General features: G+C 41.3%; 3 protein-coding genes across 3 annotated transcripts; 1 reads left to right on the top strand and 2 right to left on the bottom strand.

The window, feature by feature from the left end:
• Positions 1-592: 592 nt before the first annotated feature.
• rad54b (RAD54 homolog B) lies at positions 593-17,628 on the bottom strand. Its single transcript, XM_029452384.1, has 16 exons — positions 17,505-17,628; positions 16,459-16,631; positions 16,154-16,328; positions 9,678-9,929; positions 6,141-6,440; positions 5,700-5,862; positions 5,393-5,618; positions 4,876-4,962; positions 4,664-4,784; positions 4,385-4,524; positions 3,334-3,624; positions 2,739-2,902; positions 2,280-2,541; positions 1,862-1,928; positions 1,563-1,760; positions 593-1,064 (listed from the first exon to the last, which is right to left on the bottom strand). Exons 2-16 carry the CDS (start codon positions 16,603-16,605, stop codon positions 844-846), a joined length of 2,814 nt encoding a protein of 937 aa, XP_029308244.1. The 5' UTR covers positions 16,606-16,631; positions 17,505-17,628; the 3' UTR covers positions 593-843.
• On the bottom strand, positions 10,241-14,208 carry LOC115021750 (fibrinogen silencer-binding protein). Its single transcript, XM_029452385.1, has 2 exons — positions 13,039-14,208; positions 10,241-11,870 (listed from the first exon to the last, which is right to left on the bottom strand). Exons 1-2 carry the CDS (start codon positions 13,443-13,445, stop codon positions 11,312-11,314), a joined length of 966 nt encoding a protein of 321 aa, XP_029308245.1. The 5' UTR covers positions 13,446-14,208; the 3' UTR covers positions 10,241-11,311.
• Positions 17,629-19,254: 1,626 nt separating the features above from the next.
• Positions 19,255-24,342, top strand: rnf41l (ring finger protein 41, like). The gene is made up of 6 exons (XM_029452167.1): positions 19,255-19,378; positions 20,061-20,267; positions 21,041-21,180; positions 22,182-22,344; positions 22,523-22,643; positions 23,533-24,342. Exons 2-6 carry the CDS (start codon positions 20,062-20,064, stop codon positions 23,920-23,922), a joined length of 1,020 nt encoding a protein of 339 aa, XP_029308027.1. The 5' UTR covers positions 19,255-19,378; position 20,061; the 3' UTR covers positions 23,923-24,342.
• Positions 24,343-25,279: the final 937 nt, after the last annotated feature.

Here is a 25,279-nt window from a genome sequence, read left to right as displayed (position 1 = left end):
CATTGTATTGGAGCTCAGTCAATCTGACAGACCCGAACACAAATCATATGTGGAGTCAGGACGCAACTACATAACTCCCACGCAGCAGCTTATTGTTGAAGAGCGGGAACAGACCAGTGTTCTGCTAAATAACAGACTGAACAGATCAGACTATGGCCAGGAACAAGAAGCTGTCCCTACTTCAGATAAACTGTGACATTATAGTAAAAAGGTTCAAGCCAAAGACTTGTGTTCCTTTATTCCTCTCAGAAGATTCATCTCTGGATGACAGACTCACTGCACAGACGTCCATAAACTAAATCATTTTCTATGCATTGTGGTATACACATTCTGTCCATACCACCCAGCGTCTGTGTCGACTAAACATGTCTCAGGACAACATAAATCCATTAATTCACACAGTAAATATGACTGTAGATGGACACAGGAGCAGCTCTCTTGCATGCGTATCTACAGTATGTCGGTATAAAACATACCTGGCACACAATCTGCCTCATTCAGACATGCATTTAAAAATGCTCCGTTTTCCCCAGGAAGAATTATTCAGTCAATAACGAATGTTCAGCTCTTTAAGAGCCTGTTCATACACATATTCCTTTTGAATTTCATTTATTTGATAAAGTTTTACAGTCAATTACTTTGAACAATAAAGAAAACGTTAAAGGCAAGACACAGAATCTCACAATTGTCACTTATTGCGGTTGTTGGCAGCACTGTTGAGGGTTTAGTCATATGTGGTAGCCAGGCTGCTTACAAAGCCCAGAGAGTGTGTGTGTGTGTTTGTGTGTGTGGGTGTATGTGTGTGAGTCATCTATATCTGACGTGTAATCTGTGTGTGTTTGTTTAAGGAGCTGTGTGAGAGATGGTGGTCTGGAAGGCGAAGGTGATGTGTTTCCGTGCAAGATCAAGGTAAGGGTCTGAGAAGGTGTGTTTGTCACCAGAGAAATGTCTCCACTGCATCAGCTCGGACATGCTAAAAGGCTTCTGCTGCGCCCCTCCGTGGTCACCTTGACGACCGAGCTGGCACGGCCTATCAGAAACCTGCTCCTCTTCCTCTACGACAGCTGAGGATGACGAAAAAAGGGAGTTAATGAAATACTTAACCCCCAAAATGAGAATCTTTATAAAATCACTTACTCACCCCGTGTTACCTTCAATTCATGAAGAAAATGTAGTGTTTTTTTATAATGCATACACGGTGAACAAAGAATCCATAAAAAGGAGAAAAGTTTTTGATGAATTGAAGAAAATGCGGGCCGTGTTTAACAACATCAAAATTAACGTTTTTGCAAAAATGCATGCGTTTTGGAAGTAATGAGCATACCACTGGAAACATGAGACGTGGATTATACTACACGAGTTGCGTGAGTTTGTAAACGGAGGTCCATTTTTGGATTCTTCATTCACTGTGGAGGCATGCAAGTAAAACAAAGTTGTGTTCACAAATTCAAGATAAGAAAGGGTGAGCAATATATACAAATGATCATTTGGGGGGTGACGTGTCCCTTTAATGAGTCTAAGTAAAGTCAAATACTGGTGTCAGTGTGTCGCTCTGTGCCTACCCTGGATTGAGCCATCCATGCTGCAGCTGCAGTTCAGCAGGTCGTGTGTTAGACAGAGCGTTTCTGTCAGGCTAAAAAGATCTCGCAGTTCACTGGTGGAGAAGTTAGTGTGCTCCGCCTTTTTGCCCAGATCAACGACCGTCCCAGAAAGCCCCTGTTTGGATACCTGTCTCTGGAATATACGCTCTTCAATAGTGCCTGAGAGGAAGTCACACACACCCAGACATAAAGTTTCACATCAGTCTGGTTCATGACATGCTTAACATTCTGGCTCACTGTGGGTGTATGTGTTTTCTGACCTGCAGTGAGGAGACGATAAATGTGCACCGTCTTCTTCTGTCCATCTCTCCACACTCGAGCCATGGCCTGGACACAGTAGCGAGGGACAAGTTGCAGTGGAGAATTACACAAATGTGCACAGCACCATCTGGTGGATATGTAAGTATAGTAGTGTGACATGAGGGATGAGAGTCTGAGGGCGCTTTCACACCTGTAGTTCAGTATTACTTCAGTTTGGTCCAAACAAAGGGACAACTTCTTCACAGTGACTTTTTCTACACAAACCCAACGCCTGAAGTCGCAGGTGCTGACAGGTAACTCATTCCTTGAACAGTTTTGGTGATGGTTATTATACATGAATATTGAACTCCACCAAATGATGTGTGTGTACATAGGACAGAAGAGACCCTAAGTGTGTGCAGAGTGTGTGCGACTTACCTGCATGTCATTAGCAGGGTTCCAGTCAATATCATACAGCACGAGGTGGGAAGCACCGATCAGATTAAGCCCCACACCACCTGCTTTGGAGCTCAGCAGAAACAGGAAGTTCTGAGAGTAATGACTGTTAAAACCGTCAACCAGCCGCTGTCTCTGGCTGGTGGGGGTGTGTCCGTCTAGGCGGCAGAAGGTGTAGCCTACATGTACACACAAGTCCTGGAGCAGGTCAAGTGTCTTAGTATAGTTGGACACTACAACCACCCTGCAAGAACACATATACTTTGTCAGTATATGTGGACAAAAATACACACATGCAAATTGAAGCACATGCATGCTCACACACACACACACACACACACACACACACACACACACACACACACACACACACACACACACACACACACACACACACACACACACACACACACACACACACACACACACACACACACACACCTGTCTGAAGGGTTAAGTTGCCTGATGGCGGACAGCAAGTCCGACAGCACCAGAAGTTTTCCAGAGTCAGCCGTGTTGAATCCACCTGAAGAGTAGGATTCTGGGAAGAGCTCAACCAGGCCCTCATATAAAGAGTTCTCCACTGAACCACTGTCGGCTTTTTCCTAAACATCACAACACAACACAGTACTCACAGTCAGGACTGGGAGTAAATCACTAAACACTAACATAAATGCAGACTGCTTTGACCACAGAGCTGATGCTCAGAGTTTAATAATAATAATAATAATATTAATAAATGTTATTTATATAGCCCCTTTCATAATATAAAATGCAGCTCAAATAGTTATACAAGAGAATCAAATCAATCACACAGGTAATAAAAACAACACAGATTTTAAAAGACAAAAAAAACATGAAACAAGTATGAGAAACATCAAATAAATATCAAATAAAACCATTGAAGTTAGAAAAATGTGTAATTAATTAAAGCAAGCTCATAAAAATAGGTTTTGAGCTTTATCAACAGTAGATACTTGTCTTATTTGTGAAGGGAGTTTGTTTTACTCCCCTCCCTACTAACAAAGACAGTCACCTTGACGGTGGCGTAGAGCAGACCAGGGTGGTTACAGAGCTTCTTCAGTGCAGTGATGCAGGCCAAGTGTGTGTGAGTTTGCGTGGAGCCCTGAAGGCAGGCTCTGAAGACTCTGTGGCCCAGGAGTTGCTGGTACAACTCTCGCTGCAGAGGGGACGGGTCGCAGAACAATGTCCAGTCAAGACGAGGAGGCAAGTAGCGGTTGATGATCTCCTGTGTCCGTCTCAGGATGAACATGCCAGTCAGGCGAGAGAGCTCTGCTGCCCGCTCTTCTCCCAAAACGCTCTCCTCCTGTTGGCAGAGACAAATACGAGATCAGGTTAAACACCGGATCAAGTTGTCCATATACACGGTCCTTCAAAAGTTTGGAATCGCCTGCCACAAAGCTTCGGGACAGTCAGGTGGCTGACAGGAATATTCTAGATTTTCTAACAGTCTTTAATTCTTTTAGCTTGTAGAAAGTCCTTTTTCACAAATAGATGTAATGTAGTATGAAGGGTTTGCAAAACAAAGTCATGTTTTATACATGGAGAACAAATGCCTGTAAGGTCAGACAGAGACAAAAACACCTCTGAGCATTTGTCTCAGAACCCTTCGGCTGTTGGTCTGACAACGTCCAGCCTCTGGGAGCAAAGGGCAATGTTCCTGGTGTAGTCAGCGGATATCCAGGTCAAGATTTTCTCTTCCGGTTGTGGACACTGTTTATAGTCCGATTAGCAACTTGAGACGCAAGAATGTAGTTGGAGTTGAGAGACGACATCTACGAGCTGATTGTTTATTGTAGTAGCCTATTTTCACTCAGTTAACAGTTAATTTTTTTCAGCTAATAAAAAGCTACATCTTCATCAGACGATAGCCGAAGGGTTCCGACATTGCATTTAGACTTTTTCTGGGCTGGAAAACAAATTCAAAATCTAGGTTACAACTGTTTTCTCCCCTGTCATGCAACACTGTCACCAATGTAAATAATACATTTGGTGTCTAAGAACAGCAGTGTATGTCATGTGACTACATAGAAAGAAAGAAGCAAGAAGGGCAGAGGCAGTATTACCTCAGTGCAGGAGGGCTGTCTGGAGCGTAGAATCGGCTCCTCATATACTTTTCTATACCCAGTAGACGACCCAAGAATCCCCGGGTTAACAAACTCTATAATAGCGTAGAACTCCTGCAGGTCATTCTGTACCGGGGTGCCTTCAAAACATAAAAACTATTAATTATAAAAACCTTTGAACCAAAAAGTTGTCGTTGTCAGCTAGAGACACCTTAACGATTTCTTCCATCTCTTTCTGTCAGACACTTTGCATCCCTGTATCTCAGCATCAGGGTGTACCTGTTAGTATGACTCTGCGATTACAGCTCAGGCTGCTGAGGGCTGAGGACGTTTTGATGCTGCTGTTTTTTAATCTGTGGCCCTCGTCACATATCACAAGATCAAACTCCACTTTCTGTACCTGAAAGCACAAGAAAACAACACTTTAACAGAAAGATGATAGAAGCGGATTTATTTGTAACATGCACTTGACAGACACAAGGTGAACATACCTGCTCCAGGCAGCGCAGCAGCATCTCATAGCTGATCACAAGAACGCTGTGCAGAGGAGATAACACAAACTTCTCAATCCTGTGGTCCTGTGAGTATGTCAACAAAGGATGTATACTATTAGTGACTTAATACATGCCAGATTAAGGTAAATGAGTGGATCTGATACTTAAAATTTCTAAAGTACTTTACAAAGAGTCAATAGACCAGGAAAAGTCACAGATCAGCATTAAGATACAAATTAAACAGAATAAGACAAAGACAAGACAAAATTATTTTTAAAAAGGCAGCTTTAAAATAATTGTTATACATTATTTTTGTATTTAGAACTAATTATTATTCATTATGTTTCTTTGTTACATGTTACGTGATGCTGAATTCTCTTACAACGCACAATATGTAATTTTCTTCAACTAGGGGTCTCTCAATCAAAACAATAACAAAAGTCTTTGGAAGCGTCGTGAAGCATCATGGGAGTTGTTGAGCTCCAAAAGACAGAATTTCCCCATCTCTCTTCACCTGATCCACAGTGAAAACGTTGATCCTCTCACGGCCCAGCCACTTGTTAAACTCCGCACCCCAGTTGTGCACTAGGCTGCCAGGGGTGACCACAAGGACACGCTTAGCGACTGGTTTCCCACCGTAAGGGCCTTGTTTAAGCAACGTCCAGGACAGCGCCACGCTCTGGAGGGTCTTCCCCAAACCCATCTCGTCAGCCAGAATAGCCCCATAGCGGCCCACAGCTCTACACAATAAAACACATCAATATGATCTATTGGGAATCCTCATAATGGAACCATAATGTTACGGGAACAGCTTCCATTACCTCAAGCCCATGACACACTCATAGAGAAAGAGCAGGCCGTCTCTCTGGTGGGGTCGTAGGTGAGTAGTCAGGTACGGGTCAACAACAACATCCACCACAGGAAGCCCCGCCTTGTTATTAGACCACTGGTGGTTAGCAGAGGGACGAGGCATCACCAGTGCGCCTGCAAAACATCCAGAGACTCTGAGTATGTATCTACACAGTGGGGTTCATCATGCAGCACACGTGGGTAAGAGCAGATTTGGACGGTGCATCTAGAGTTGACTTTTCTCAACAGAAAATTCAGAAAAAATACAAGACACATTTAAGAGAATGTTGCTGCATGAGGCTCAATGTTTGTATATGAAAGAAATGTGAAATGTCAAGTCTTCTAATAAACTAAAAGATGCCAAAAAAAACAACAATTATGGCATATTAAGAATTAGTGTTATTACCACACACCTGGAGCCAGCGGGTCATGGCGAGGTCTGCAGGTTTGTTCCTTCTCAGGTTTAGATCCTGGATGATCTGCTCTCCCTGACAGTAGTGGGGAGCAGAAAGGTTTGGACCCCAAGCCACGAGAGGGAGGTGGAGCCGACTTTGTGTGTGACTCCTCTTTCTCTACCTGGACCTCTAGGAAACAACGTCCCCTGGCGAAGTCCTCAGCAGCAATGACCCCCATCACCTCCACTTCCTTCCCTCCGATCGTCAGGGTCTCTCCATCGGACAGGGAGGCCAGTGTGGACACCTTGTAGCCACTTCCTACACACAAACATGCACAAGCACACCCAATGAGTTCATGACACCTGGCCTCCAGCACCACCGTAAGGAATCTTGGCGTCATCTTTGATAAGGATCTGTCGTTTAACTCCCACATAAAACAAAGCTCAAGGACTGCCTTCTTTCATCTACGTAACAGTTGCAAAAATAAGACACATCCCGTCTCAAAATCATGCAGAAAAACTAGTCCATGCATCTGTATTAGCTGCTCTGCACTGGCTCCCGGTAAAATACAGAATATAATTCAAAATCCCTCTCCTGACTTACAAAGCAATTAATGGTCAGGCTCCAGCATATCTTAAAGATCTCATAGTACCTTATAAACCAACTAGAGCATTGCGCTCTAGTTGTCCCAGACTACAGGGTTACTTGTAGTTCCTAGAGTCTCTAAGAGTACAATGGGAGCCAGAGCCTTCAGCTATCAAGCTCCTCTCCAGTGGAACCAGCTTCCAGTTTGTGTTCGGGAGGCAGACACACTCTCCACATTTAAGAGCAGGCTAAAGACTTTCCTTTTTGATAAAGCTTATAGTTAGGGCTGGCTCAGGTTTTCCCTGGATCAGCCCCTAGTTAAGCTGCTATAGGCTTAGACTGCCGGGAAACACCTCCCTGCTCTCCTCCCCTCCCTCTTTATCTATCTGTATGTATTTATGTAAAGGTATGTTACTAACTCATCATCCCCGGAGTTTCTGTGTCTCTCATGTGGCAGGTTGCCACTGATAAAGTTTGCGTCAGGATCAGGAATAGTGGCTGCGCCTGCTGCCCTGGTCCTGCTGGACACCGGGAATGCCTTTTTGACATTATCCTGGATTCATCCAAACTTTCTCTTTTTCAACACATCATAATTTCTGTCAAATGTTGTATTTGTACTATGTTGTTTATCCTGTACATACGACATCTATTGCACGTCTGTCCGTCCTGGGAGAGGGATCCCTCCTCAGTTGCTGTCCCTGAGGTTTCTTCCATTTTTCCCCTTTAATTATGGGGTTTCTTTTAGGAAGTTTTTCCTTGTGCGATGCGAGGGTCTAAGGACAGAGGGTGTCGTAACCTGTACAGTCTGTAAAGCACACTGAGACAAATGTATAATTTGTGATACTGGGCTATATAAATAAATTTGATTTGAAAAAGACATTGTATATTGGGAGACATTATCTCAATGAGTTTGAAATGTTCACTAAATTAAGAGGTTGCAGCTTGTTTCCGTTTACCAACATTGAAATACCCAATTTAAATTAATCCATTTTGCATTATAGAATACCACATTATGAGTAATATAAAACAGTATATACAATATGTTCCTTAAGTACAGACAGACTTTAAAGAATTTGCTTCATTAGTCATTTTGAAGGTTAAGCTTAAAGAACAAATTGGCTGTGTCTCAATTCAGGGGCTGCAGCCTTCGGAGGCTGCATTTGTAGACAGATTACGTCACAATGGCGCCCCTCGACCCAGCAGTAACGGCAAATGGATACACTTTTAAATGTAAGTATTGTATAGCTCATTTATACTTCATATTACCTGCTTGGTTTTCTGACAGTTGAATATCACTTAAAAAGTCCAGTGCAATCGTTTGGATTGATTATACATATTTTATTATTTATAATATGTGTACTTATTTTGCAACTTAATCTGCTTTTGTTTAGTGGTGTATAGCTAAACTTGTTCTAACATTTTGTTTTAGGGAGAATGAGACAGAAGCAGAAGAGGAGAGCAGGGAGAGGATGGACAGACTCTTCTCTCTGCTGGAGTAACTTGTTGACAAATGAAATGTAAATTAATTGAAATAATAATAATAATATATAATGATGATTGTGTATTTAATTTAACTATAAATGAAAATTTATGAAAACTTAATTGATTTCAAGGTTCAAGAAGGATTTATTTTGTACATACGATTAATTAATTTAGAAAACTACCCATCAATGAATGGAAATGATCGAACAAAGAAAATGATTGAATGATTATTATAAACAGAAAAATATTATAAAACAATATAACATTTACAGTATTTACAGAAAAGGTTTGCTGCTGGACTTGGATGGGCTGCCACAATAAAGCCCCTGGTGTCTCCTGATGGGGGGCATCATCTGGGGTGGTCTCTAGAGTGTGTATGAGATGCCCCTCCATCGTCTATAATACATTATGCACCGGTGATAAAGCATATCTTCAATCGAGATTAAAAAGAAAAGTATTATCTCTGGGAACAAATGCTAAAGTAAACCGTCAACTGCGCTTGATAACTTCTGAGAGTTGCTAGGCGACGGGAGCGGCAAAAGGTAGGGGCGTGAACAGCTAGTAACGTACCAGGAAGTCCCCCGTAGACCGGACTGTCTCATTTCGTAGACCGCTCGGTTCAGCCTTCGCGGTATACGGAGGACCCGGCCTCTAAAGACCGCGAAGGCTGCGTCCCCCGAAGGCTGCAGTCATTTAGTGGCATCGAGCAACTGAACTGAATACCCCTCGGCTCACCCCTCTCTTTCCAAGCGTGTCGGAGAACTACGGTGGCCTTCAAGTAACTTGAAAAAACGCAAAAGGCCCTCTCTAGAGTCAGTGTTCGCTCCCTATGTATATATAAAGGACTCGTTCAAAGGCAGACGTTTTTCAAAGTAGAAGGTGGGCCTGCCCAGGGGGCTCCAAACTGTTTCAGGGGAGGCTCAGTGAATAGAGATGAAAATGATTAGTTATCAAAAGAAGATCACATAGAATAGCCTAAATGTGTGTGAATTGGTTAAAGGGATACAGAAGTTTGGGGGAATTTTACTGTTTTCACCGCTTCCCCAGAGTCAGAAACTAGTATATGTCTTAGGACGGACCTTTTTAGATATTTGCTGTAGTCTGAAGTTGTGAACAGCAATATTAGACTATCTTGGATCAATTGTTGAGTGTCTATGGACTCAAATAATATAATCATGATCCAATAAGCATCCAGGTATTAAAGGGGAGGGGGCGCCTTTTATCAAGTTTTCTCTGAGGGGAGGCCCAGTATCAGACTTTGAAGACCCCTGATCTAAGGTAATGAAAATACAACAATTATTAGTTTCAGGTGATTATACACTAATGAAAACAAAGTTACGAATATTATATTCAGTTTCTGCCAATAAATCCCACACATTGGTCCTTTAACTGTCACAGGCAACATAGGCAACATCACACTGCTCTTTATCCCACCAGACTAAAAGATAATAAGGAAAGACTAAATGTAAATTGGAGAGTCTGTCTCACCCTTGCCAATGTCCTTGCCCTCCATATCTTTCAGTGTGGCTGTGCGTCCTCTTGTAATCAGGACCGCATCACCCTCCCAGCGCTTGTGTTTCTTCTTACTGGCTTTACACCACATCACACTGAAGTAACGCGCTCCATTCTGACTGCAGTCAGAGTCTGAGCCTGCAGCTCCAGAAACGCAGACTGACCTCACTGGAGGCTGCTGGGGGGTTTGAGAAGACCCCGAAGTCAACTGAGGGTGGCCATTCACTCCTGTAACACAAAGACATACAACATAGTGAAAAACAAAAGCAATATCTAAGACACACCTCACACGACTCACCAGCAGAGGTCCCTGTTGCACCAAGTCTATACATCATACTAGACCTTCATACCAAAGAAGATAGACCCACCCCCACCCAATACATGCCTGAAAACTAGAGTGCTACTCATGCCATGTTAGAATTAAAAGTGTAAGAACCATTCATCATTTTTCTTTTAATATCTGTAACAAATATATGTAACCAAAATAAGAAAAATCATCTTCCTCAGAGAGGATGAAATCATGAGAGTTGATGCCCGTTTGATGTGTAATAAACACAAAACCTTCTTTTCTTTAATAGAAACAAGTGAACATTTGGACAAAGTGTAAAAGAAACTGACAACACTCATTTAACGACACACATTACAATACAATCAATGTTGTAGTCACACACATTAAATAACAATAACATCGCAAATCCAGCTCCCTTATTTTGATCACTAAACTTACTGTCAATTCAGCAACCAGAGGGAATTTCTGACGAACAGATTTCTCTCATTTCCATGTAAATTCAGCAACTCAAAGAACAGGATTTGTTATCAGTAGCATCTCGTGTTTAAGGCCTTCGGCAGTTTAACTTGTGCTTCAAACCTGGGTGTTTGAACATTTCTCAGTTCTAAAAAGTGTAACTTTGTTTGTTTGGAGTGCTTCTTTTTTCATTTCTAATACACAGAATTTTAATAAGCGCCGCTAGCTTGGTTACTGAAAAGTGCTACGAGGAAATGCCTTTTTAGTTTATTGCTTCTGGTTTGTTAGATCAAGCAGAAATTCTCTTTAAAAAGAATGAACAGAGGTCGATACAATCCCCCTGATATGAACCAGGCAGACTGTCACACTCCAGTATCATTATAGTATATTATTAACACAAGGCTAAAATCCCCATAGATACATATTGTTAGCAGATCTAGGCAGGAAAAGCACCATCATAATAGACGCTATTTATTACTAATAATATTCCCTTCCAAAACCTGGACTTCAACATTTATTTAACCTATTTTGGCCTGTCACAGTGTTATGTAATGTAAGAATGTACAAGTTTTGTTGCCATTTCTGTCAATAAGTGCGATAATGATGATACAATTTTAACATTGACAAGCATAAACACAGACTGATGGCAACACAAGTCAGACTTGCATCCTGCAATATGCAAACAGGCTTTCAGTGTCTGTATGAGGCACTATGTTTATATAACAAAAAAAAATGTCAAGTTCTGAAACGGCTCTCTAAATGAAACTGATGAGTGTGATTGGTCCTTAGCTTCCTCTACATACTTGAAGTTCCTCAGAGCCTCTCCCTTTCTAAGACTGGACACAGATGTGCGTGTTCATGCTCGTTATAGAGGAACTGGCAGTCCGTGTCTCAGTTGAGCAGCCTTTAGTTTCTCTACTTTGATCTTGGCTTTTAGAAGTTCCTCCTCCAGGTCCTGTTTCCTCTTCAGCCCCTCCCTCTTCTCCTCCAGGTAGACGGCAACCTTCCTGTGATTGGCTAACACCAACTCGTGCTCCTCTTTGGCGAGGTGCAGAGGGCGAAACCTGTCGGGCTCGTGGTGAGGGTAAATCTCGTTGGGGTAGAGGTCGCAACGTAAGGGCAGCGGCGAGGGTGAGAGAGGGATGTTAACGGAGGAAGTGACGGGAGACAGGGATGCTTCGTAATCGTGGACGCTGCCCGAGTCCTGGTCCTCCTCCTGCTGCTCCTGGCCTCCGTCCAGCCCTGGCTCCGAGTGTACGGAGAGGATGGGGAGGTCTGGCGGTGGTTTAACATCCTCTTCAGGGTCCAGCTGGACCACCTCATGGGGGATACTTGGGACAGCTGCTGAGTAATCCTGGAGTCCAGCCAGAGAGGAGCTGCTGCCAGGATGTTCGACAGGAGAGTTGTGCTTGCTGTATATTAATCTACAAATGGAATGAAGGATAAAAATAAGTGAGACGAGAGTGCGTAAACAGCTTTTATCCAGTGTTTACATCTTGTCACCTCTGTTGGTGATAATGCTTTCTAAATGAAACAATCAAAGGATCCATTGACTAATCAGAGTAGACAAAAGGAAGTGATTCACCAAAGTAAAAATAACAAACCTATGCTGGTAACATCGTCACTGATAATATAATTTTCTTGACGTTTCATATTATTATGTATACAGCTCATCTTTGGTGTAGCTACATGAAAAGTAGTATGTGGAGGCTCGTGGCTTACAGTGATGCAATGAGGTTGTTGCTTCAGGTTCCCAGATGGCATAGTGCCAGTCAACTGTGTGTGTTCTCTGGTGTTTTTACAAGACATCTGATGTATGTGTCACTTGGATGAGTCACAGGACAGCATTATAGAGGCTTTAACCAGCCCTAGGAAGAGCTGCTCTCGGTTCTCATCCAGGTTCAACAACACTGCAGAGATGGCCTACATATCAATGGGTTTTTTTTACATTGACTGATAAATTGTTGTGGTTTTATCTTGAAAATATTATTTTATTTTATTCTTGTTTTTGCTGTGGACATCTTGTGAGATTAAATAAAGTTGAAAAACAACAACAATTTACACTAAAACTACACAACATTTTTTTCAAGGTTGGTTTTCCTCTGCTTACTCTCCGGAGCAAATACCAATTGTTCAGCCTCAGCTTCATTTTCCTTTCTTTCTGTAGCACTGGGAACTTGAACCAAGTTCAAAGCATTATATTGGGGTCCAATTTGTGATTTGTAATTGTCTTGTTTAAAAAAAACTACGATTCACCTGAAACTAAATTGGCAGATTAATCAATTTGAACAAGAGTTGAGTATTTTCCATGTGAATGTACGTGAACAAAAGAACAAACTTCTAAAGAGCAGTTTGCTGCCAGTATATAACAGCAGGACAAACTGTAAATTCCTCTTGAGCCTGACAATGTACGGAGAGTGTGTAATCTGATTGGGTTTCGGAGCTGTGAGTTCAGCCCCTCCCTCCCTTCCTCCTCTAACAGTTGAGTCAGTATCGTGACTACATACTGTTAATGTGCTGGCTAAACTCTCACCTGAGTTATCCCTTCAGGTCTGTATCAAAAAGTGTTTGTAGGTGTATATCACACTGTACCTGCGCAGTGCCTGGTCCTTTTCATGGATGGGCACATGGTGAAACAGGTGAGGGATCATCTCCATAATTCTCCTGGTTGGCTCGGAGATGCTCGCTCTGTACTCTGGCTGGGCGTGTCTCCGCTGCATCACTTCCTGCTTGGCTGACTCCTTCAGCCTCTTGTAGAGGGTCCTGAGGCCCTGAGCGGTGCGATGGGGTCTGTCCCCTCCCAAGGCGTTGTACTGCTCAGCAACAGTGTCCCAGCACTTGTTTTTGTCCACGATGACCGCATGCTTGTTGGTGTGCTCCTCCAGGATGCGGATGTGAGGACGGACCAGCTTCAACAGGTCCAGCTTCTCAGAGAGGGTGAAGTTGGAGGAGCGAGCTTTACCCACCATACTGGACAGAAACACAGAGCTGGATGCCATCTTATAGCATAGCGGACTCACGCAGACCCAAGTCAGGCCTATGGCTGTCGCCGTTCAGCAACCACACTCAATACTAAGGCTCCTGACTCTTCCCACCTGTCTTTTTTTGTCCCTGCTGCTGGCTTCTCCTGGTCCACGGTGATAAGGCTAACATTGGTCTTACTCCCATATATTTCTCAATTTCCTTCTAAATCAAACATAAACTATGCCTAAAATGTGCATGGATTCATACACTTCTCCTAGGTTCCCTCTCAGCCACGTTGCACAACAAAAACAGGCTGTGCTGCACACAATAAGAATCAGGCTTAACTAGGCCAGCCTCGTTTAGGCCCCCGCCTACCGCGGAGGGCTTTGGATGAATTCCTCCCAGCTTAGGCTGACGTAGCTAAGCCGCTTAAGCCCAGCCCGACCTACTTACAGCTCGGTCTCTCTAAACCCCAAACCAAGCACAGCACAGCCTCCACATTATAACACAAGGACTGCTGCAGGATCTGTGTACTGCACAAATGAGGATCACTGTCTTTAAATAGTATACTATTACAGGTTATAAGGGGTCAAGGGGTCTATTTTTCTAAAAGTGAGTGACGCTTTGATGTAGCGCTGGTTTAACTATCTAAATGGGGGAGGGGTTTGTGAACGCGCTGCGCGTACCCGCACAAGGAGAGCGTTTATATCCGTTACGGCGTCTACAGTTAATTCGTTTTTTCTTACTTCTTCTTTCTTTCTTTCTTTAATTTTTTTTATCAGACATACGGGCTCATATGATTCAAAAACGTGTTCAGGGCGTGTGTGGAAACGATGCATAGGCAAACGCAGAGTTAGCAGCGTTGTGGTCAGGGTGGTAAACAGAGGCACTAGTTGCTCGTGCAGGAGGAGGGAGCGGTGGCTCACTGATCCTGAGCACAGTCCTAATCTGCCCGGCGCTGCCGCTGCACTACCCCGCTAATTTGCATAATGCTGGACCTGCTGTCACTCAGCTTCAGCCCGCCTGGTTTAACATCCATCCCTCAGTGTGTGTGTTGTGTGTGTGTGTGTGTGTGTGTGTGCGCGCGCTATTATTATTATTAGCCACAGCGACAGGACAGTCGGGCACTGCGGAATAAGAGACCGCTGTCACTTAATGCGGCGTCACACGAGTTTCATGTAGAAACTGGTGAAATTATCCATGGGACATGAGTGATTTAAATAGAGCACAAGTGTGCGAAATTACTTGCACGTAGATTCATTATCGTGTAGTCAAATCAAATGAAAGCATCGACCCTGTGCTGATGTGAAGGTGATGTTTAACAATGAATCTCAGCGTGCATGAAAATAAAACGAACATTTATGAGAACCGGGCAAGGGTTTTGTGTTGAAGCTTACAGGGGTTGTGTTGAGTGAAAGCAGACTACAGACTAAGCAACTGAATCAACAACGAAGAAGTCTCGCTTCATGTGCATTATAAGATTTTGCAAGCAAAGATTATACCTGGCTGTGCAGCGAGGAATTCAGTTATAGGCATCTGAACCGGAGAGGATTCATAGACATATTTCCATAGTTTTGTCAATAATTACTGTCCATCAATGAAATAGGTAAACTAGTGTCAGCTAATGTACATGTAGACCATGAAGTTAATAGCCATATCTCTGAATGTGTTACTCAATATGGATCGCAATGATTTGCAGGTTTCCAGACATCCTGTAAATGGTCTTTATTTTTGTGTTGCAAATGATTTCAGATAACACATGTAGTAGTGAAGTATCAGGGTCCTCCTGATAGATTTTCTACACACACATACACATATATATATATATACACATATACATATATACATATATACATATATATATTTACGTTCAGTACACAGCTCCTGTTAAATCATTGTGCGTGTACGGAACTCATCCAGCGGAAATCTTCTCTAACTGGACCCTTTTGAATTATAGTTGAATACCGCTGCTCTACACCAAAGTGAATAAGCTGCTAAAAAGTATCGTATCGCCAATACTGGCCCTGTATTTACTTGGCTATTTACTTTGCTAGGGTGGCTATCGCCCACCCCTAGCAAACATATCTTTTATTCATTCTTTTGGTAATGCTGTCTTTTTAAACATACAGGCTTCATTGGTTGATCTTTTCAGCGCACCTGCATTTAATTGACGACAAATTAGGTGTCTAGTTAAGACATCAAAGTTTGCCAGTTAATATTCTCTTGAATACAAAGGTTTACGTCTTTAGTGGACGCTTCAACACACAGCAGTTATCATGGGAGGGAAATGACGGATAATTTACAAGCTTACCTTAGATAACAAAAACAATAACTTAACGTTTTTCCATCAATGATCTTACAGCTTCTAGATGACTGTTTCAGTATCAATGTGCATCAGTGTGAGCCATAAATGTGTGATCCCCTCACTCTCACACACACAGTATTTCACACATACTGTACATGCAAAGGCGGCATTACCATAGCAGGTATTGGACATTCTGGCACATATGACACATATCCAATGTGATTAAAAAATGTCATCGGTAATTTTGTTATATATTTTATATATCTCCATCCTTCATGTGGATATTTACTTGAAAAATATTTAAGTTGGGTTTGAAACATCGCTAAATAAAACTGATGTTTTTTGCATACGGCATCTATCCCAATTGTTGCACAATATCCACATGACTATTCTTGCCCATTCCAGGTACTGTCCCAGCCACAAGGTTTTGTGTCTTACCTGCTGGACCGTTGTCTTCCGTGTACTCCTCCGAGCCAGTGTTAGGATGTTCGGTCTCATTTTCCTTACTTTCCGCTGCACTGAGAACCCGAGCCAGAGCCCTTGACAAGGCTGGAGCGGGCTGGGCATCATACTCTGTTTTACTCGGAGCTGGTGCTGCTAAACTTCTCTGGACCTGCAGGAAGACAAATGAGAATTCATAACCTCAGGAAGTTTTTAAACAATGCTGAATGATGAAAGAAGATGAAGGAAATCAAAAGAAATACTGAGGGTATATTGTGGGTGAAATGTTGTGAAAAATGTACCTTTTCCAGTGCATTGCCTAAACCAAGTTTAGGGCTAAGGGGCTTGGATTCGGCTGCGAGACATGAAGTAGATGCTCCAGGGGACACAAACCGAGGCTTTTTCACAGCATTACCTAAGAGCTGACTGGGAGCTCCTGAGCGTCGCATACTGGCAACCTACAATAATATATATCCTAAAGACAGAAAGAAATTAATATGAATAAAAACATTTATACTGGCAACTAATTAGGTCCTATTCAGCATAACACCCAAGTACCTTTCAAAGCTCTGACAAAATAAGAAATATATTTTTTCTCCAGAATTCACAAGTGAATATGTGAGGGAGACTGGTGTGTTTCACAGTATTCATGATTTATCCCTTTAGTATTAAGGTGTTGGTACAATTGTCCACAACAGGAATAGGGTTCCCATCAATACTGGTGTGTATACATTTAGACTATCTTAGACACAAGATAATACAGACCGTATAATACTTCATGATAAACTAATTAATTAAAGCTTTAATACACAACAGAAAGTGTCTTAGTTGTATCTTCACAAATACAGCTCAAACCCAAGTTTCCCCAATTGATATCATTTCATGTCACTATGTTATCTATTTGAAGACACCACTTTGGTTCTGGTAGGGTGTGATGGACATGTAACATTTTATTAACACATTCAGTAAATTATGTCACTATTAAAACAAGTAAAAGACAACATTTAAAAGTAACTGTAATACTGATTGATCGTCAAGTGACATACATTTAGATTTTGATTTTATGGAGGAAATACCCCATAATCCCATTGTCCTTATATATTGAACTGGTTTACAATCATCTCATCGAGAGCTTTATACCCTTTACATTCTCTCTGAAAGTCTTTGACCTGATACACGTAGAAATCACCAACACATCCAGCTCTACCTGCCTTAACCTGTTGCATCACAGTGGCATGTTTGCAAGCTAGCTTACTTGCTAGCCAAAAACAGTCGCTAGCACTGCTGACATATGTCATATGACACATAATGTCATGTTTAATAACGTGTGACAACGTGTCATACATACCCGAGTGAACTGACAGTTAGATGAAAACATTTAAGATCACAAAACGTCACTTAATTCCCCAAAAATAAATTCGCCTGGTCTTTTCTTCCTATAACTCTCGATTCTGTTCGGGTTCTCCCGCTGAATCATTAGAAGAACGTGATTGGTTAAACCGTGGCAGGGGGCGTGAGCAAAACGAGTGGGGTGCGTTTGATTTACAACGTCGTAGTAGTTTACTTTTCACATCACCATTGAATTCCCGCAAACCGTCAAACCCTGAGTTATAAATCGAGCACACCCTGTACCTACCTGTGATGATCTCACTTCCCCCCTTTAAAAAAACATCAGGAGAATAAAATCTTGAGAGAATACGTTGAGTTTTTGCATATGATTATTAGATATGATACTTCCAATATTGTTATTTATGTGTATCAATATATATTATTTATTGTATACTACAGCATATGTTGTCTTGTTCCCATCACCTGCTTTGACTTTGTTATGCATTTATTGAAGTCATACCAATTGGTGCAAACAAACTAAATACATGTACTCAACTACAATTCTGAGATTCAGTATTTGAATGTATGCATACTTTAATTTCAGAGGGAAATATTGCACATTTTCTACAAATACATTTACTTGAACAGTATAATACTTGAAATAATAACGTTTTAAAAACCTATATTGAACATGAAATTGATGTTTTCATTATTACTCTATGACAAGCAACAACATTCAAATTTAGCCTCCATGTTATTGTATAAGCATAAATAAACCAATATTTATGATATAATACTGAGAGGTGCCAATCTGCATTCCCATTGTACACATGTACTTTGTACAACAAAAGGGGGGGAGGAAACTATATTTTTGTGCTTTTAACAATTGAAACATGTAAAACACAACTCTCCGCATGAGAGGCCATACAAAGTATAACAATTACAATTATACATTTATAATAAACAATATGTGTCATATAATGCAAACTTGCAGTACACAGAAGAGGGTATTGTTTTACCAACAATCTTAGCAACAGAAAACAATTAATGGAAAAAAATAAAAGAATGATACTGAATTAAATAAAAATGAAAGTACAATGTAAATAAATGATATGTACTATAACTTTTCATACACAAAGTACATTTTCCTGAAAAGTCTCACATTCTTTCATTGGTAATTTCAAAACAACAAATTTGACTTGTTACGGATTATTTTTTACATTGCGGTATTGCTCTTTTTGTTTTTACAAAGGAACTAAATTATTCCACCACTGAGTCTATGGGAAATGGAAGTTGATAGAATATAAAGGGATTGGGATGAGTCCAGGGGTTTGAATTGCTCTTTGATTTTTGTGCTCAGACAGTATGTGTCATCTGACGTTGTGTAGTCTGTAATCCAATCAGGGAGAGAGAGAGAGTGTAATCCATTTTAATCCCACATCCAGAAAGCGAGAGAAACAGAGGATAGGGTGGGCCATTAAGAGAAACAGAAAACAGTTGAAGGACAGCAGTAATCTCTGAAGGCACCACAGCCTTTAGCTTTATTGGTGAGGCAATGATGAAAACACACTACTGCAGAATCTGTCTGTTTTTTGGGTGTCTCTCATCCTGTAATTCTGTCTGTGTCTCTGATCTGATCTCGTCTGACAGCTGCCTGCCTGTGTCCTGAACCCTGGTTGTCAGGGATACCTCTCCATGGAGACACACTCCTAAAGGTAGGGGAGGGCTTTAAGGGAAAGGAGACCCTCACCTTGATGGAGCAACATGTCAAAAGAGTGGATGAGGAAGGAAAGACTGCAGTAGTAGTGCTAAAATAAGAGGGAGGGTCTCCTGTGGGGGAACAAGTGGAGTGGAAATCAACAAAAAAATAGTTGGATGAAGTTATTTGGTCAGGTAAGAATATTATTTGTGTTGTTATATATTGTGCATGGTTAAGGGGAGACATTACAGGTGAATAGAGTAAAACATTTTAACTATATCACCATGAAACTTCCCCAGTTGATTACTTACATTAAAAACAATATTTTCTTGTATTATAAGTTCTGAAATGTTATGTTTAAATATAAAAACAAGACTTTGTGTGGGATAAAGCCAGGTTCAAAATGTTGTTTGCTATTGTTTACATATTAAAGTCAAAGGTTTTTACAGAAGGGAATTCTGGACATCTCTTTGTATCACTCAATAAATCATCGAAAATTATAAAAAGTATGAATATGAGAAAAAAGCTCACTTTGAGAACATGGCCTTTAAAGATACAGTATGTATTGTAACATGTCATACAGTCATCCTTCCCCAGTTAAGGTTAGAGTCATTTTACGTTTAGAAGTGCAAACACAAACTTTCGGACAGAAATGGACAAAGTAACGTCAAATAAACATCTAAATGTATATTTTGAATGTTTTCTAAAAGCAGACAAGGAAGCAAAATAGCCCAAACACTCAAAATTGAAAAATGAAAAAACAATGTGTCTCGCCTTCACACAAAGAAGAATGAAATGAACCAACACTGTGGCAAGATTGGAGTTTTCGTCCCTGAACCTTTGTCATGTTTGCATAATTTATCTGTGTGGTTGTAGGATGGGCTATGATCTGGAGAGGTTTGTGGGCTATGTGAATGAGGGTCTTCTGTGCTGTGTGTGTCGAGACGTGTTGCAGCGCCCCCTCCAGGCGCCCTGTGAACATGCTTATTGCAGCGCCTGCATCAGCAGCTGGCTGGTCCATCACCACTCCTGCCCCGAGGACAGACTTCCGCTGGATGTGGGCAGTCTCAAACCACTGTACAGGTCTGTCTCTGCACATGTGGGTCTTTTATTATCTCTTTATTGTAACTGTTCATTCCTAAAGGGACAGTTCACCCAAACATCCAAAAACCACATATTTTTTCCTGTTACCTGTAGTGTGATTTATCAATCTAGATTGTGTTGGTGTGAGTGTTGGAGATATCGGCCGTAAAGATGTCTGCCTTCTCCCGATTATTTTGGAACTAGGCTTGTGGTGCTCAAAACTTCAAAAATACATTTGAATAACCCGGTTAATGAAGATAATCCACAGACCTTGTTGTGATCAGATTTAAATATCGTGCTGTCACGAAAACTACCATCTCGTCCATGAGTAGATGCATGTTTTGATCGATTGATTGGATTTTTTTATTGACAATATATAAAAAAGAAATACATGGCATATATATAATTAAATGATAAATGTACAGCCTTTTTGTACATTATTTGTCAAAAGAATAAAACACACTAAAGTCCACAAACTTATTTCCGTTGTGGTCCTTTAATTCTGCACGCTTCCTACTATGGCGGGTGTAGTTCGGTCATCTAGTTCCATTATATTCTAGAGAAGGCAGACATCTTTACAGCTGTTATTTCAACACTCTGCAACGCACACCAAAACAATCTAGATTGATAAATAGCACTACAGGATTTTTGGGTGAACTGTCCCTTTAAGTTTCAGTTTCAGTTTTAATTTTCTTTTTACTGTTCGGTCGGTTACACGTGTATACTGCTCTCTGTGCTCACTTTTATTTATCTGATGTTGTGTTTGACGACAGGTACATGCGTAATGACCTGAACCGCCTGCAGCTGCGTTGTATGAATGCAGGGCAGGGTTGTGAGGTGGTCTGCTCCCTGGAGAACATGCACACACATGAGGATGAGTGCGAGTTTGCCTTCATCTCCTGCTCTAACACAGGTACGAAACCTCACACTGTGCAATGTGTCATGTTGTATTTATCGGTAGTGTTTGTATGGTTGTTAAATGGTTATCCATGTATGGATGTGAGGGATATAACGGTAACGTGACACCTGTGTGTGTGTGGGAGCAACAGGTGGATCTTATGTTGTCATGGCTACCTCCCAAACTCGTGCACCTATGGGACTCCCACAGAGTGCATTCAGGGTCACCTTTCCATCACTCTTTAATGAGCAATTTAAAAGTGAATATGTATATACAAGCATGTGCTCTTGTGCTCATTATATGTCTGTGACCTGTCATTGGCAGGTGGAGAGTACATATGTTACCATTGTGGTAGGTATAGTTACAGAGTGTGTGCATGCAGTGTGGCTTTTTGCAGTGTTAAGTACTACAAGGATTTACAGCAGCATCGTTTTACACAAGATTCAACCTGACATTTCTGTTGCTGTCTGTGACTGCTGTGATCTGTAAGAAATTATTACATTTGGTCAAATTTGCAGCGAGGAGTGTAAAAGTTGGTTTGGTACAGTATATGTTCAAGTATCTTTATACCACCCTCTTTTCCTTTAAAAATGCATACATGTTTATAAAAAGACAACTAAAGTTTTAACATTGTGGCTTATGAAGATACCTATCCTATTAGATGTCAATAGTCGTACTTAAAAAAAGAAAAAGAATAAAAAGACAACTAAGATTGCATATTTCAATGTTTCAAAGCAGTATTACAAAAATTGATTGACAATTTACAAAGAAGTTTGTGTTGAGATGCATTACAATAAAATCCATTGTGTTATAAATCTGCTAATTCTACTAACGTCTACTTTTACTTTCACAAAGGAGAACGGATTTACCCCTGAAATAATTACAGAATAGCCAACCACTATGTTGAGACAAAATCAGAAGCATGTTACATTTGTCTTTATTATTTAAAGATGTATACATTTATACATGAATTGAGTACATGGTTGCTACATGTGAGTGTGCTCCTGTCCTGTCAGGTTGTCCTGTGCAGGTAGAGAGGCGGGGTTTGGAGGCTCACCTGTCAGAATGTAATTTCCGCAGCAGGGAGTGTCCCAACGGCTGTGGACACACACTTCTCTCCATTGACCAATCACAGCATAACTGTGTAGCCGAGCTGCGCACAGAAGTGGAGATGCTCAGGTGTGTGTGTGTGTGTGTGTGTGTGTGTGTGTGTGTGTGTGTGTGTGTGTGTGTGTGTGTGTGTGTGTGTGTGTGTGTGTGTGTGTGTGTGATTGTAAGAATATCTTCACTCTGTAATTGCTATAGTTTATATAAATTTTTCAGATCATAATTTTGTCTCACTGAATATTCACGGCAGGGCAGAGATGCTGTGCAAGGTGGAGGAGGTGAGGCGAGAGATGGAGTCTCGGTTGGACTCGCAGAGGAGACACATGGTGCAGAAAGAGTCGCAGCTGAAGAACGACATGGAGGAGCTCAAGGTGACCAGTCAGTCCTTCTCATGTTTTTAACTCCTCAGTTTTTTAAGGTAACAACAAAAGGGCTGAAGTAAAGATTTGAGGTATCCATTTAGTGAGAGCTTTAACCCTACATTTAAAAAGATATGTGCTTCTGATTACAAGATACTACTTAGCAGAATGAGATTTTGAATACAAGACTCAAGATAAGTTGTTAGCGTTTACACAACTTAAATGTAAAAAATACCTTTTAAAATAATTTCTAGGTACATTTGGTAGCTGTTCTGGAGCTTTTGATCATATCACATGATCTTCATCTATAGTTTTCTTGAAAACATTTTTATTTGCATTTTCTGAGCCCTCTCATTCAAGTTGCTTTAAAACAGTGGTTTGATGCGGGACTAGAATATGTTCAGGGTCTATTTTATTTCCAGGGAGTTGGTAAACTTGTCATTTTTGTGCAGAAGCAAGTGTGAGAGAATCTGTTGAAAGCAATGAATACCGTTACACAAATACAAATGTATAAGATACATGCTGCAGTGGCACTCTAATGCCACTCTAAAAGTGACTTTATTTTCATTTTTATAAATCTATATTTATTGCAATTCTATATTATTGACCGTTTTTCAAATAAATTCTCTTGCTGTTTGCAAGCAAAGGACGTTTCTGTTAGTATGTTTACACAGGTGCATGTAGATGGTGGGGAGGATCTTGAAAATAAGTCCTGCAGAAAAGCTTTGGGAGCCACTGGCTTAAGACTTGAGATCCAAAATAAAATTAATATTTAATAAATGCTGTTTTGGTTTGAATCTTTCAGTAAATCTTTCTCAAGTGGAACTACTTTTAGGACCCACATGTTTGATCCACCACTGTCAAAAACACCACGTTGATTGTTCGTGTCCTCTCCGTGCAGGGTCAGTTGTCCCGTGTGATGTGTGACATGCGAGCCCTGTTGGGAGCAGAGCGTCTGAGAAGACAGGAGATGGCAGAAGCCGAGCTAGAGAAAAGGGAACTGATGGAGCTCCTCCGAGATCTGCAGCCAACCAGGAGTCAGCATCCTGTCGAACAGCAGGCGTCCATGGACCAGAAGACATGTGGCTGGGAGCTACACACCGAGCCGACAAGACACCAGCAGAGGGAGACGTCTTTTCAGGCTTCCAGTCTGTCACTACATTCAGCTCAGGCCACCATATCGGGGCCACCTCCATCACCTCAGCTGGGAGCAGGGACGCGCAAGGGCGGCACCAGGAGCCTGACTCTAGACTGCATCAAGAGGAAGAGTCGGGAGGTGACGGTCATCTGAGGACACTGGACTGGTGGGAGATTAGTCAACCCAGAAAAGATGAAATCTTTATTTTTGTAATATTTGGCTAACCATTTATTAATGAAAATAGTGTGCGTACAGTACGTAGCTTCTGGAATAATACGTTTAAAAAAAAAAAAAAAATGTAACCAAGGAGAGAAAAAGTCTGCTGTGGAACGAACCACGTGTGGTGTTTGAAAGGTTTCTTTTGGTAATTCAACAAACTAAAGTGATCTCGACTGTGTGTGAAAGTGAAGAGACATTCATTCCTTTTGACGACTCACTACTGATCTGATCTGCAAACAGATCATTGTGTAATGTATCTTGGATTTTGTATCCCTCAGGTTTTTAATTAAAATAGTTCAATTCATTTTCTTGATCTCAAATGATTCCTAGTTTCCTCATTCGTGATCAATCGGATGCAATATGTTCTGCCTTGAGATATTTGTTAAATGGTTCTTGAGTGTCCTGCAAGGACTTAGTGGCATGAGAAATTCTAAAAGTTGTTCAATCTAAAATAACCTAAGATGTTCTTGAGTCACAATGTGTAATCTTCTATGGGTTTGTCAGTCTACGGCAGTGGTCTTCACTATTTTTTACGTGAGAGCCACATTGATAGGACAAAGTCTATAGATCGTGTGCATGTGACGTCACGCTTATTTCCCAACCCGTAAGTCAGCCATGTTGGATGATATACACAACCAAGACTGCGCCCGTTCATGTGTGAGTTGCTTCAACGCTTCGTAATTTTCTTTGTATTTAAACGACTAAGATTGAAAGAAAATGGCAATCGTGTGTGCAGTGTATAATTGTGGTCATAACGCTACTCGTGACCCAGAGAAACGGTTCTTTAGATTTCCTAAAATCATCAAAAACAACGATCCACAAAAGAGGGATGAATTGCTGTCTACCGAACGCCGTAAACTGGTTTAGCAACATAACTCGTGAGGATTTAACAGAAGAAAAAGCACAATTCACCCGTGTGTGTGGCGTCCACTTTATATCTGGTCATTTATCATACCAACAGGTCATCAAGTCTCATAGCTAGAGCAATTACATGGTCAAACTATAAGCACCATAACACTGTGAAATGTATTATCGGTGTTACCCCACAAGGTGTCATTTCATTTATTTCTAAAGCCTGGGGAGGGTTTGTGATCCAGTGATATGTTGCCTTCAATCTCAATTAAGCAGCTGTTTCTTTGACTAGCAGCTTCACATATTGTTGATTGTTTATAACAAAATGGACATTTTATCTCGCAGCATCCAGTACCACAGCAATCACCATTCCATCGGGTGAAGCTCCAAGATGAGGCCACTGGGGATTAATGTTGAGACCACTGTCAGACACAACAAA

The sequence above is a fragment of the Cottoperca gobio genome, chromosome 16, assembly GCF_900634415.1.
Source record: "Cottoperca gobio chromosome 16, fCotGob3.1, whole genome shotgun sequence".
NCBI classification, from domain to species: Eukaryota; Metazoa; Chordata; class Actinopteri; order Perciformes; family Bovichtidae; genus Cottoperca; species Cottoperca gobio.
This window is presented reverse-complemented; position numbering and strand designations above follow the sequence as displayed.

Bases quoted from the DNA above. Each gene is read 5' to 3' on its own strand.
- LOC115021750 (XM_029452385.1), bottom strand. From the start codon at position 13,445: ATGGCATCCAGCTCTGTGTTTCTGTCCAGTATGGTGGGTAAAGCTCGC. The intron at 11,871-13,038 runs GTACAGTGTGAT...TTCCATTTGTAG, and splicing joins AAGGACCAGGCACTGCGCAG to ATTAATATACAGCAAGCACA.
- rnf41l (XM_029452167.1), top strand. From the start codon at position 20,062: ATGGGCTATGATCTGGAGAGGTTTGTGGGCTATGTGAATGAGGGTCTT. The intron at 21,181-22,181 runs GTACGAAACCTC...CTGTCCTGTCAG, and splicing joins CATCTCCTGCTCTAACACAG to GTTGTCCTGTGCAGGTAGAG. The intron at 22,644-23,532 runs GTGACCAGTCAG...CTCTCCGTGCAG, and splicing joins ACGACATGGAGGAGCTCAAG to GGTCAGTTGTCCCGTGTGAT.
- rad54b (XM_029452384.1), bottom strand. From the start codon at position 16,605: ATGCGACGCTCAGGAGCTCCCAGTCAGCTCTTAGGTAATGCTGTGAAA. The intron at 6,441-9,677 runs GTGAGACAGACT...GTTTGTGTGTAG, and splicing joins GGGCAAGGACATTGGCAAGG to GAAGTGGCTACAAGGTGTCC. The intron at 1,065-1,562 runs GTAGGCACAGAG...CGTCATCCTCAG, and splicing joins CATGGATGGCTCAATCCAGG to CTGTCGTAGAGGAAGAGGAG.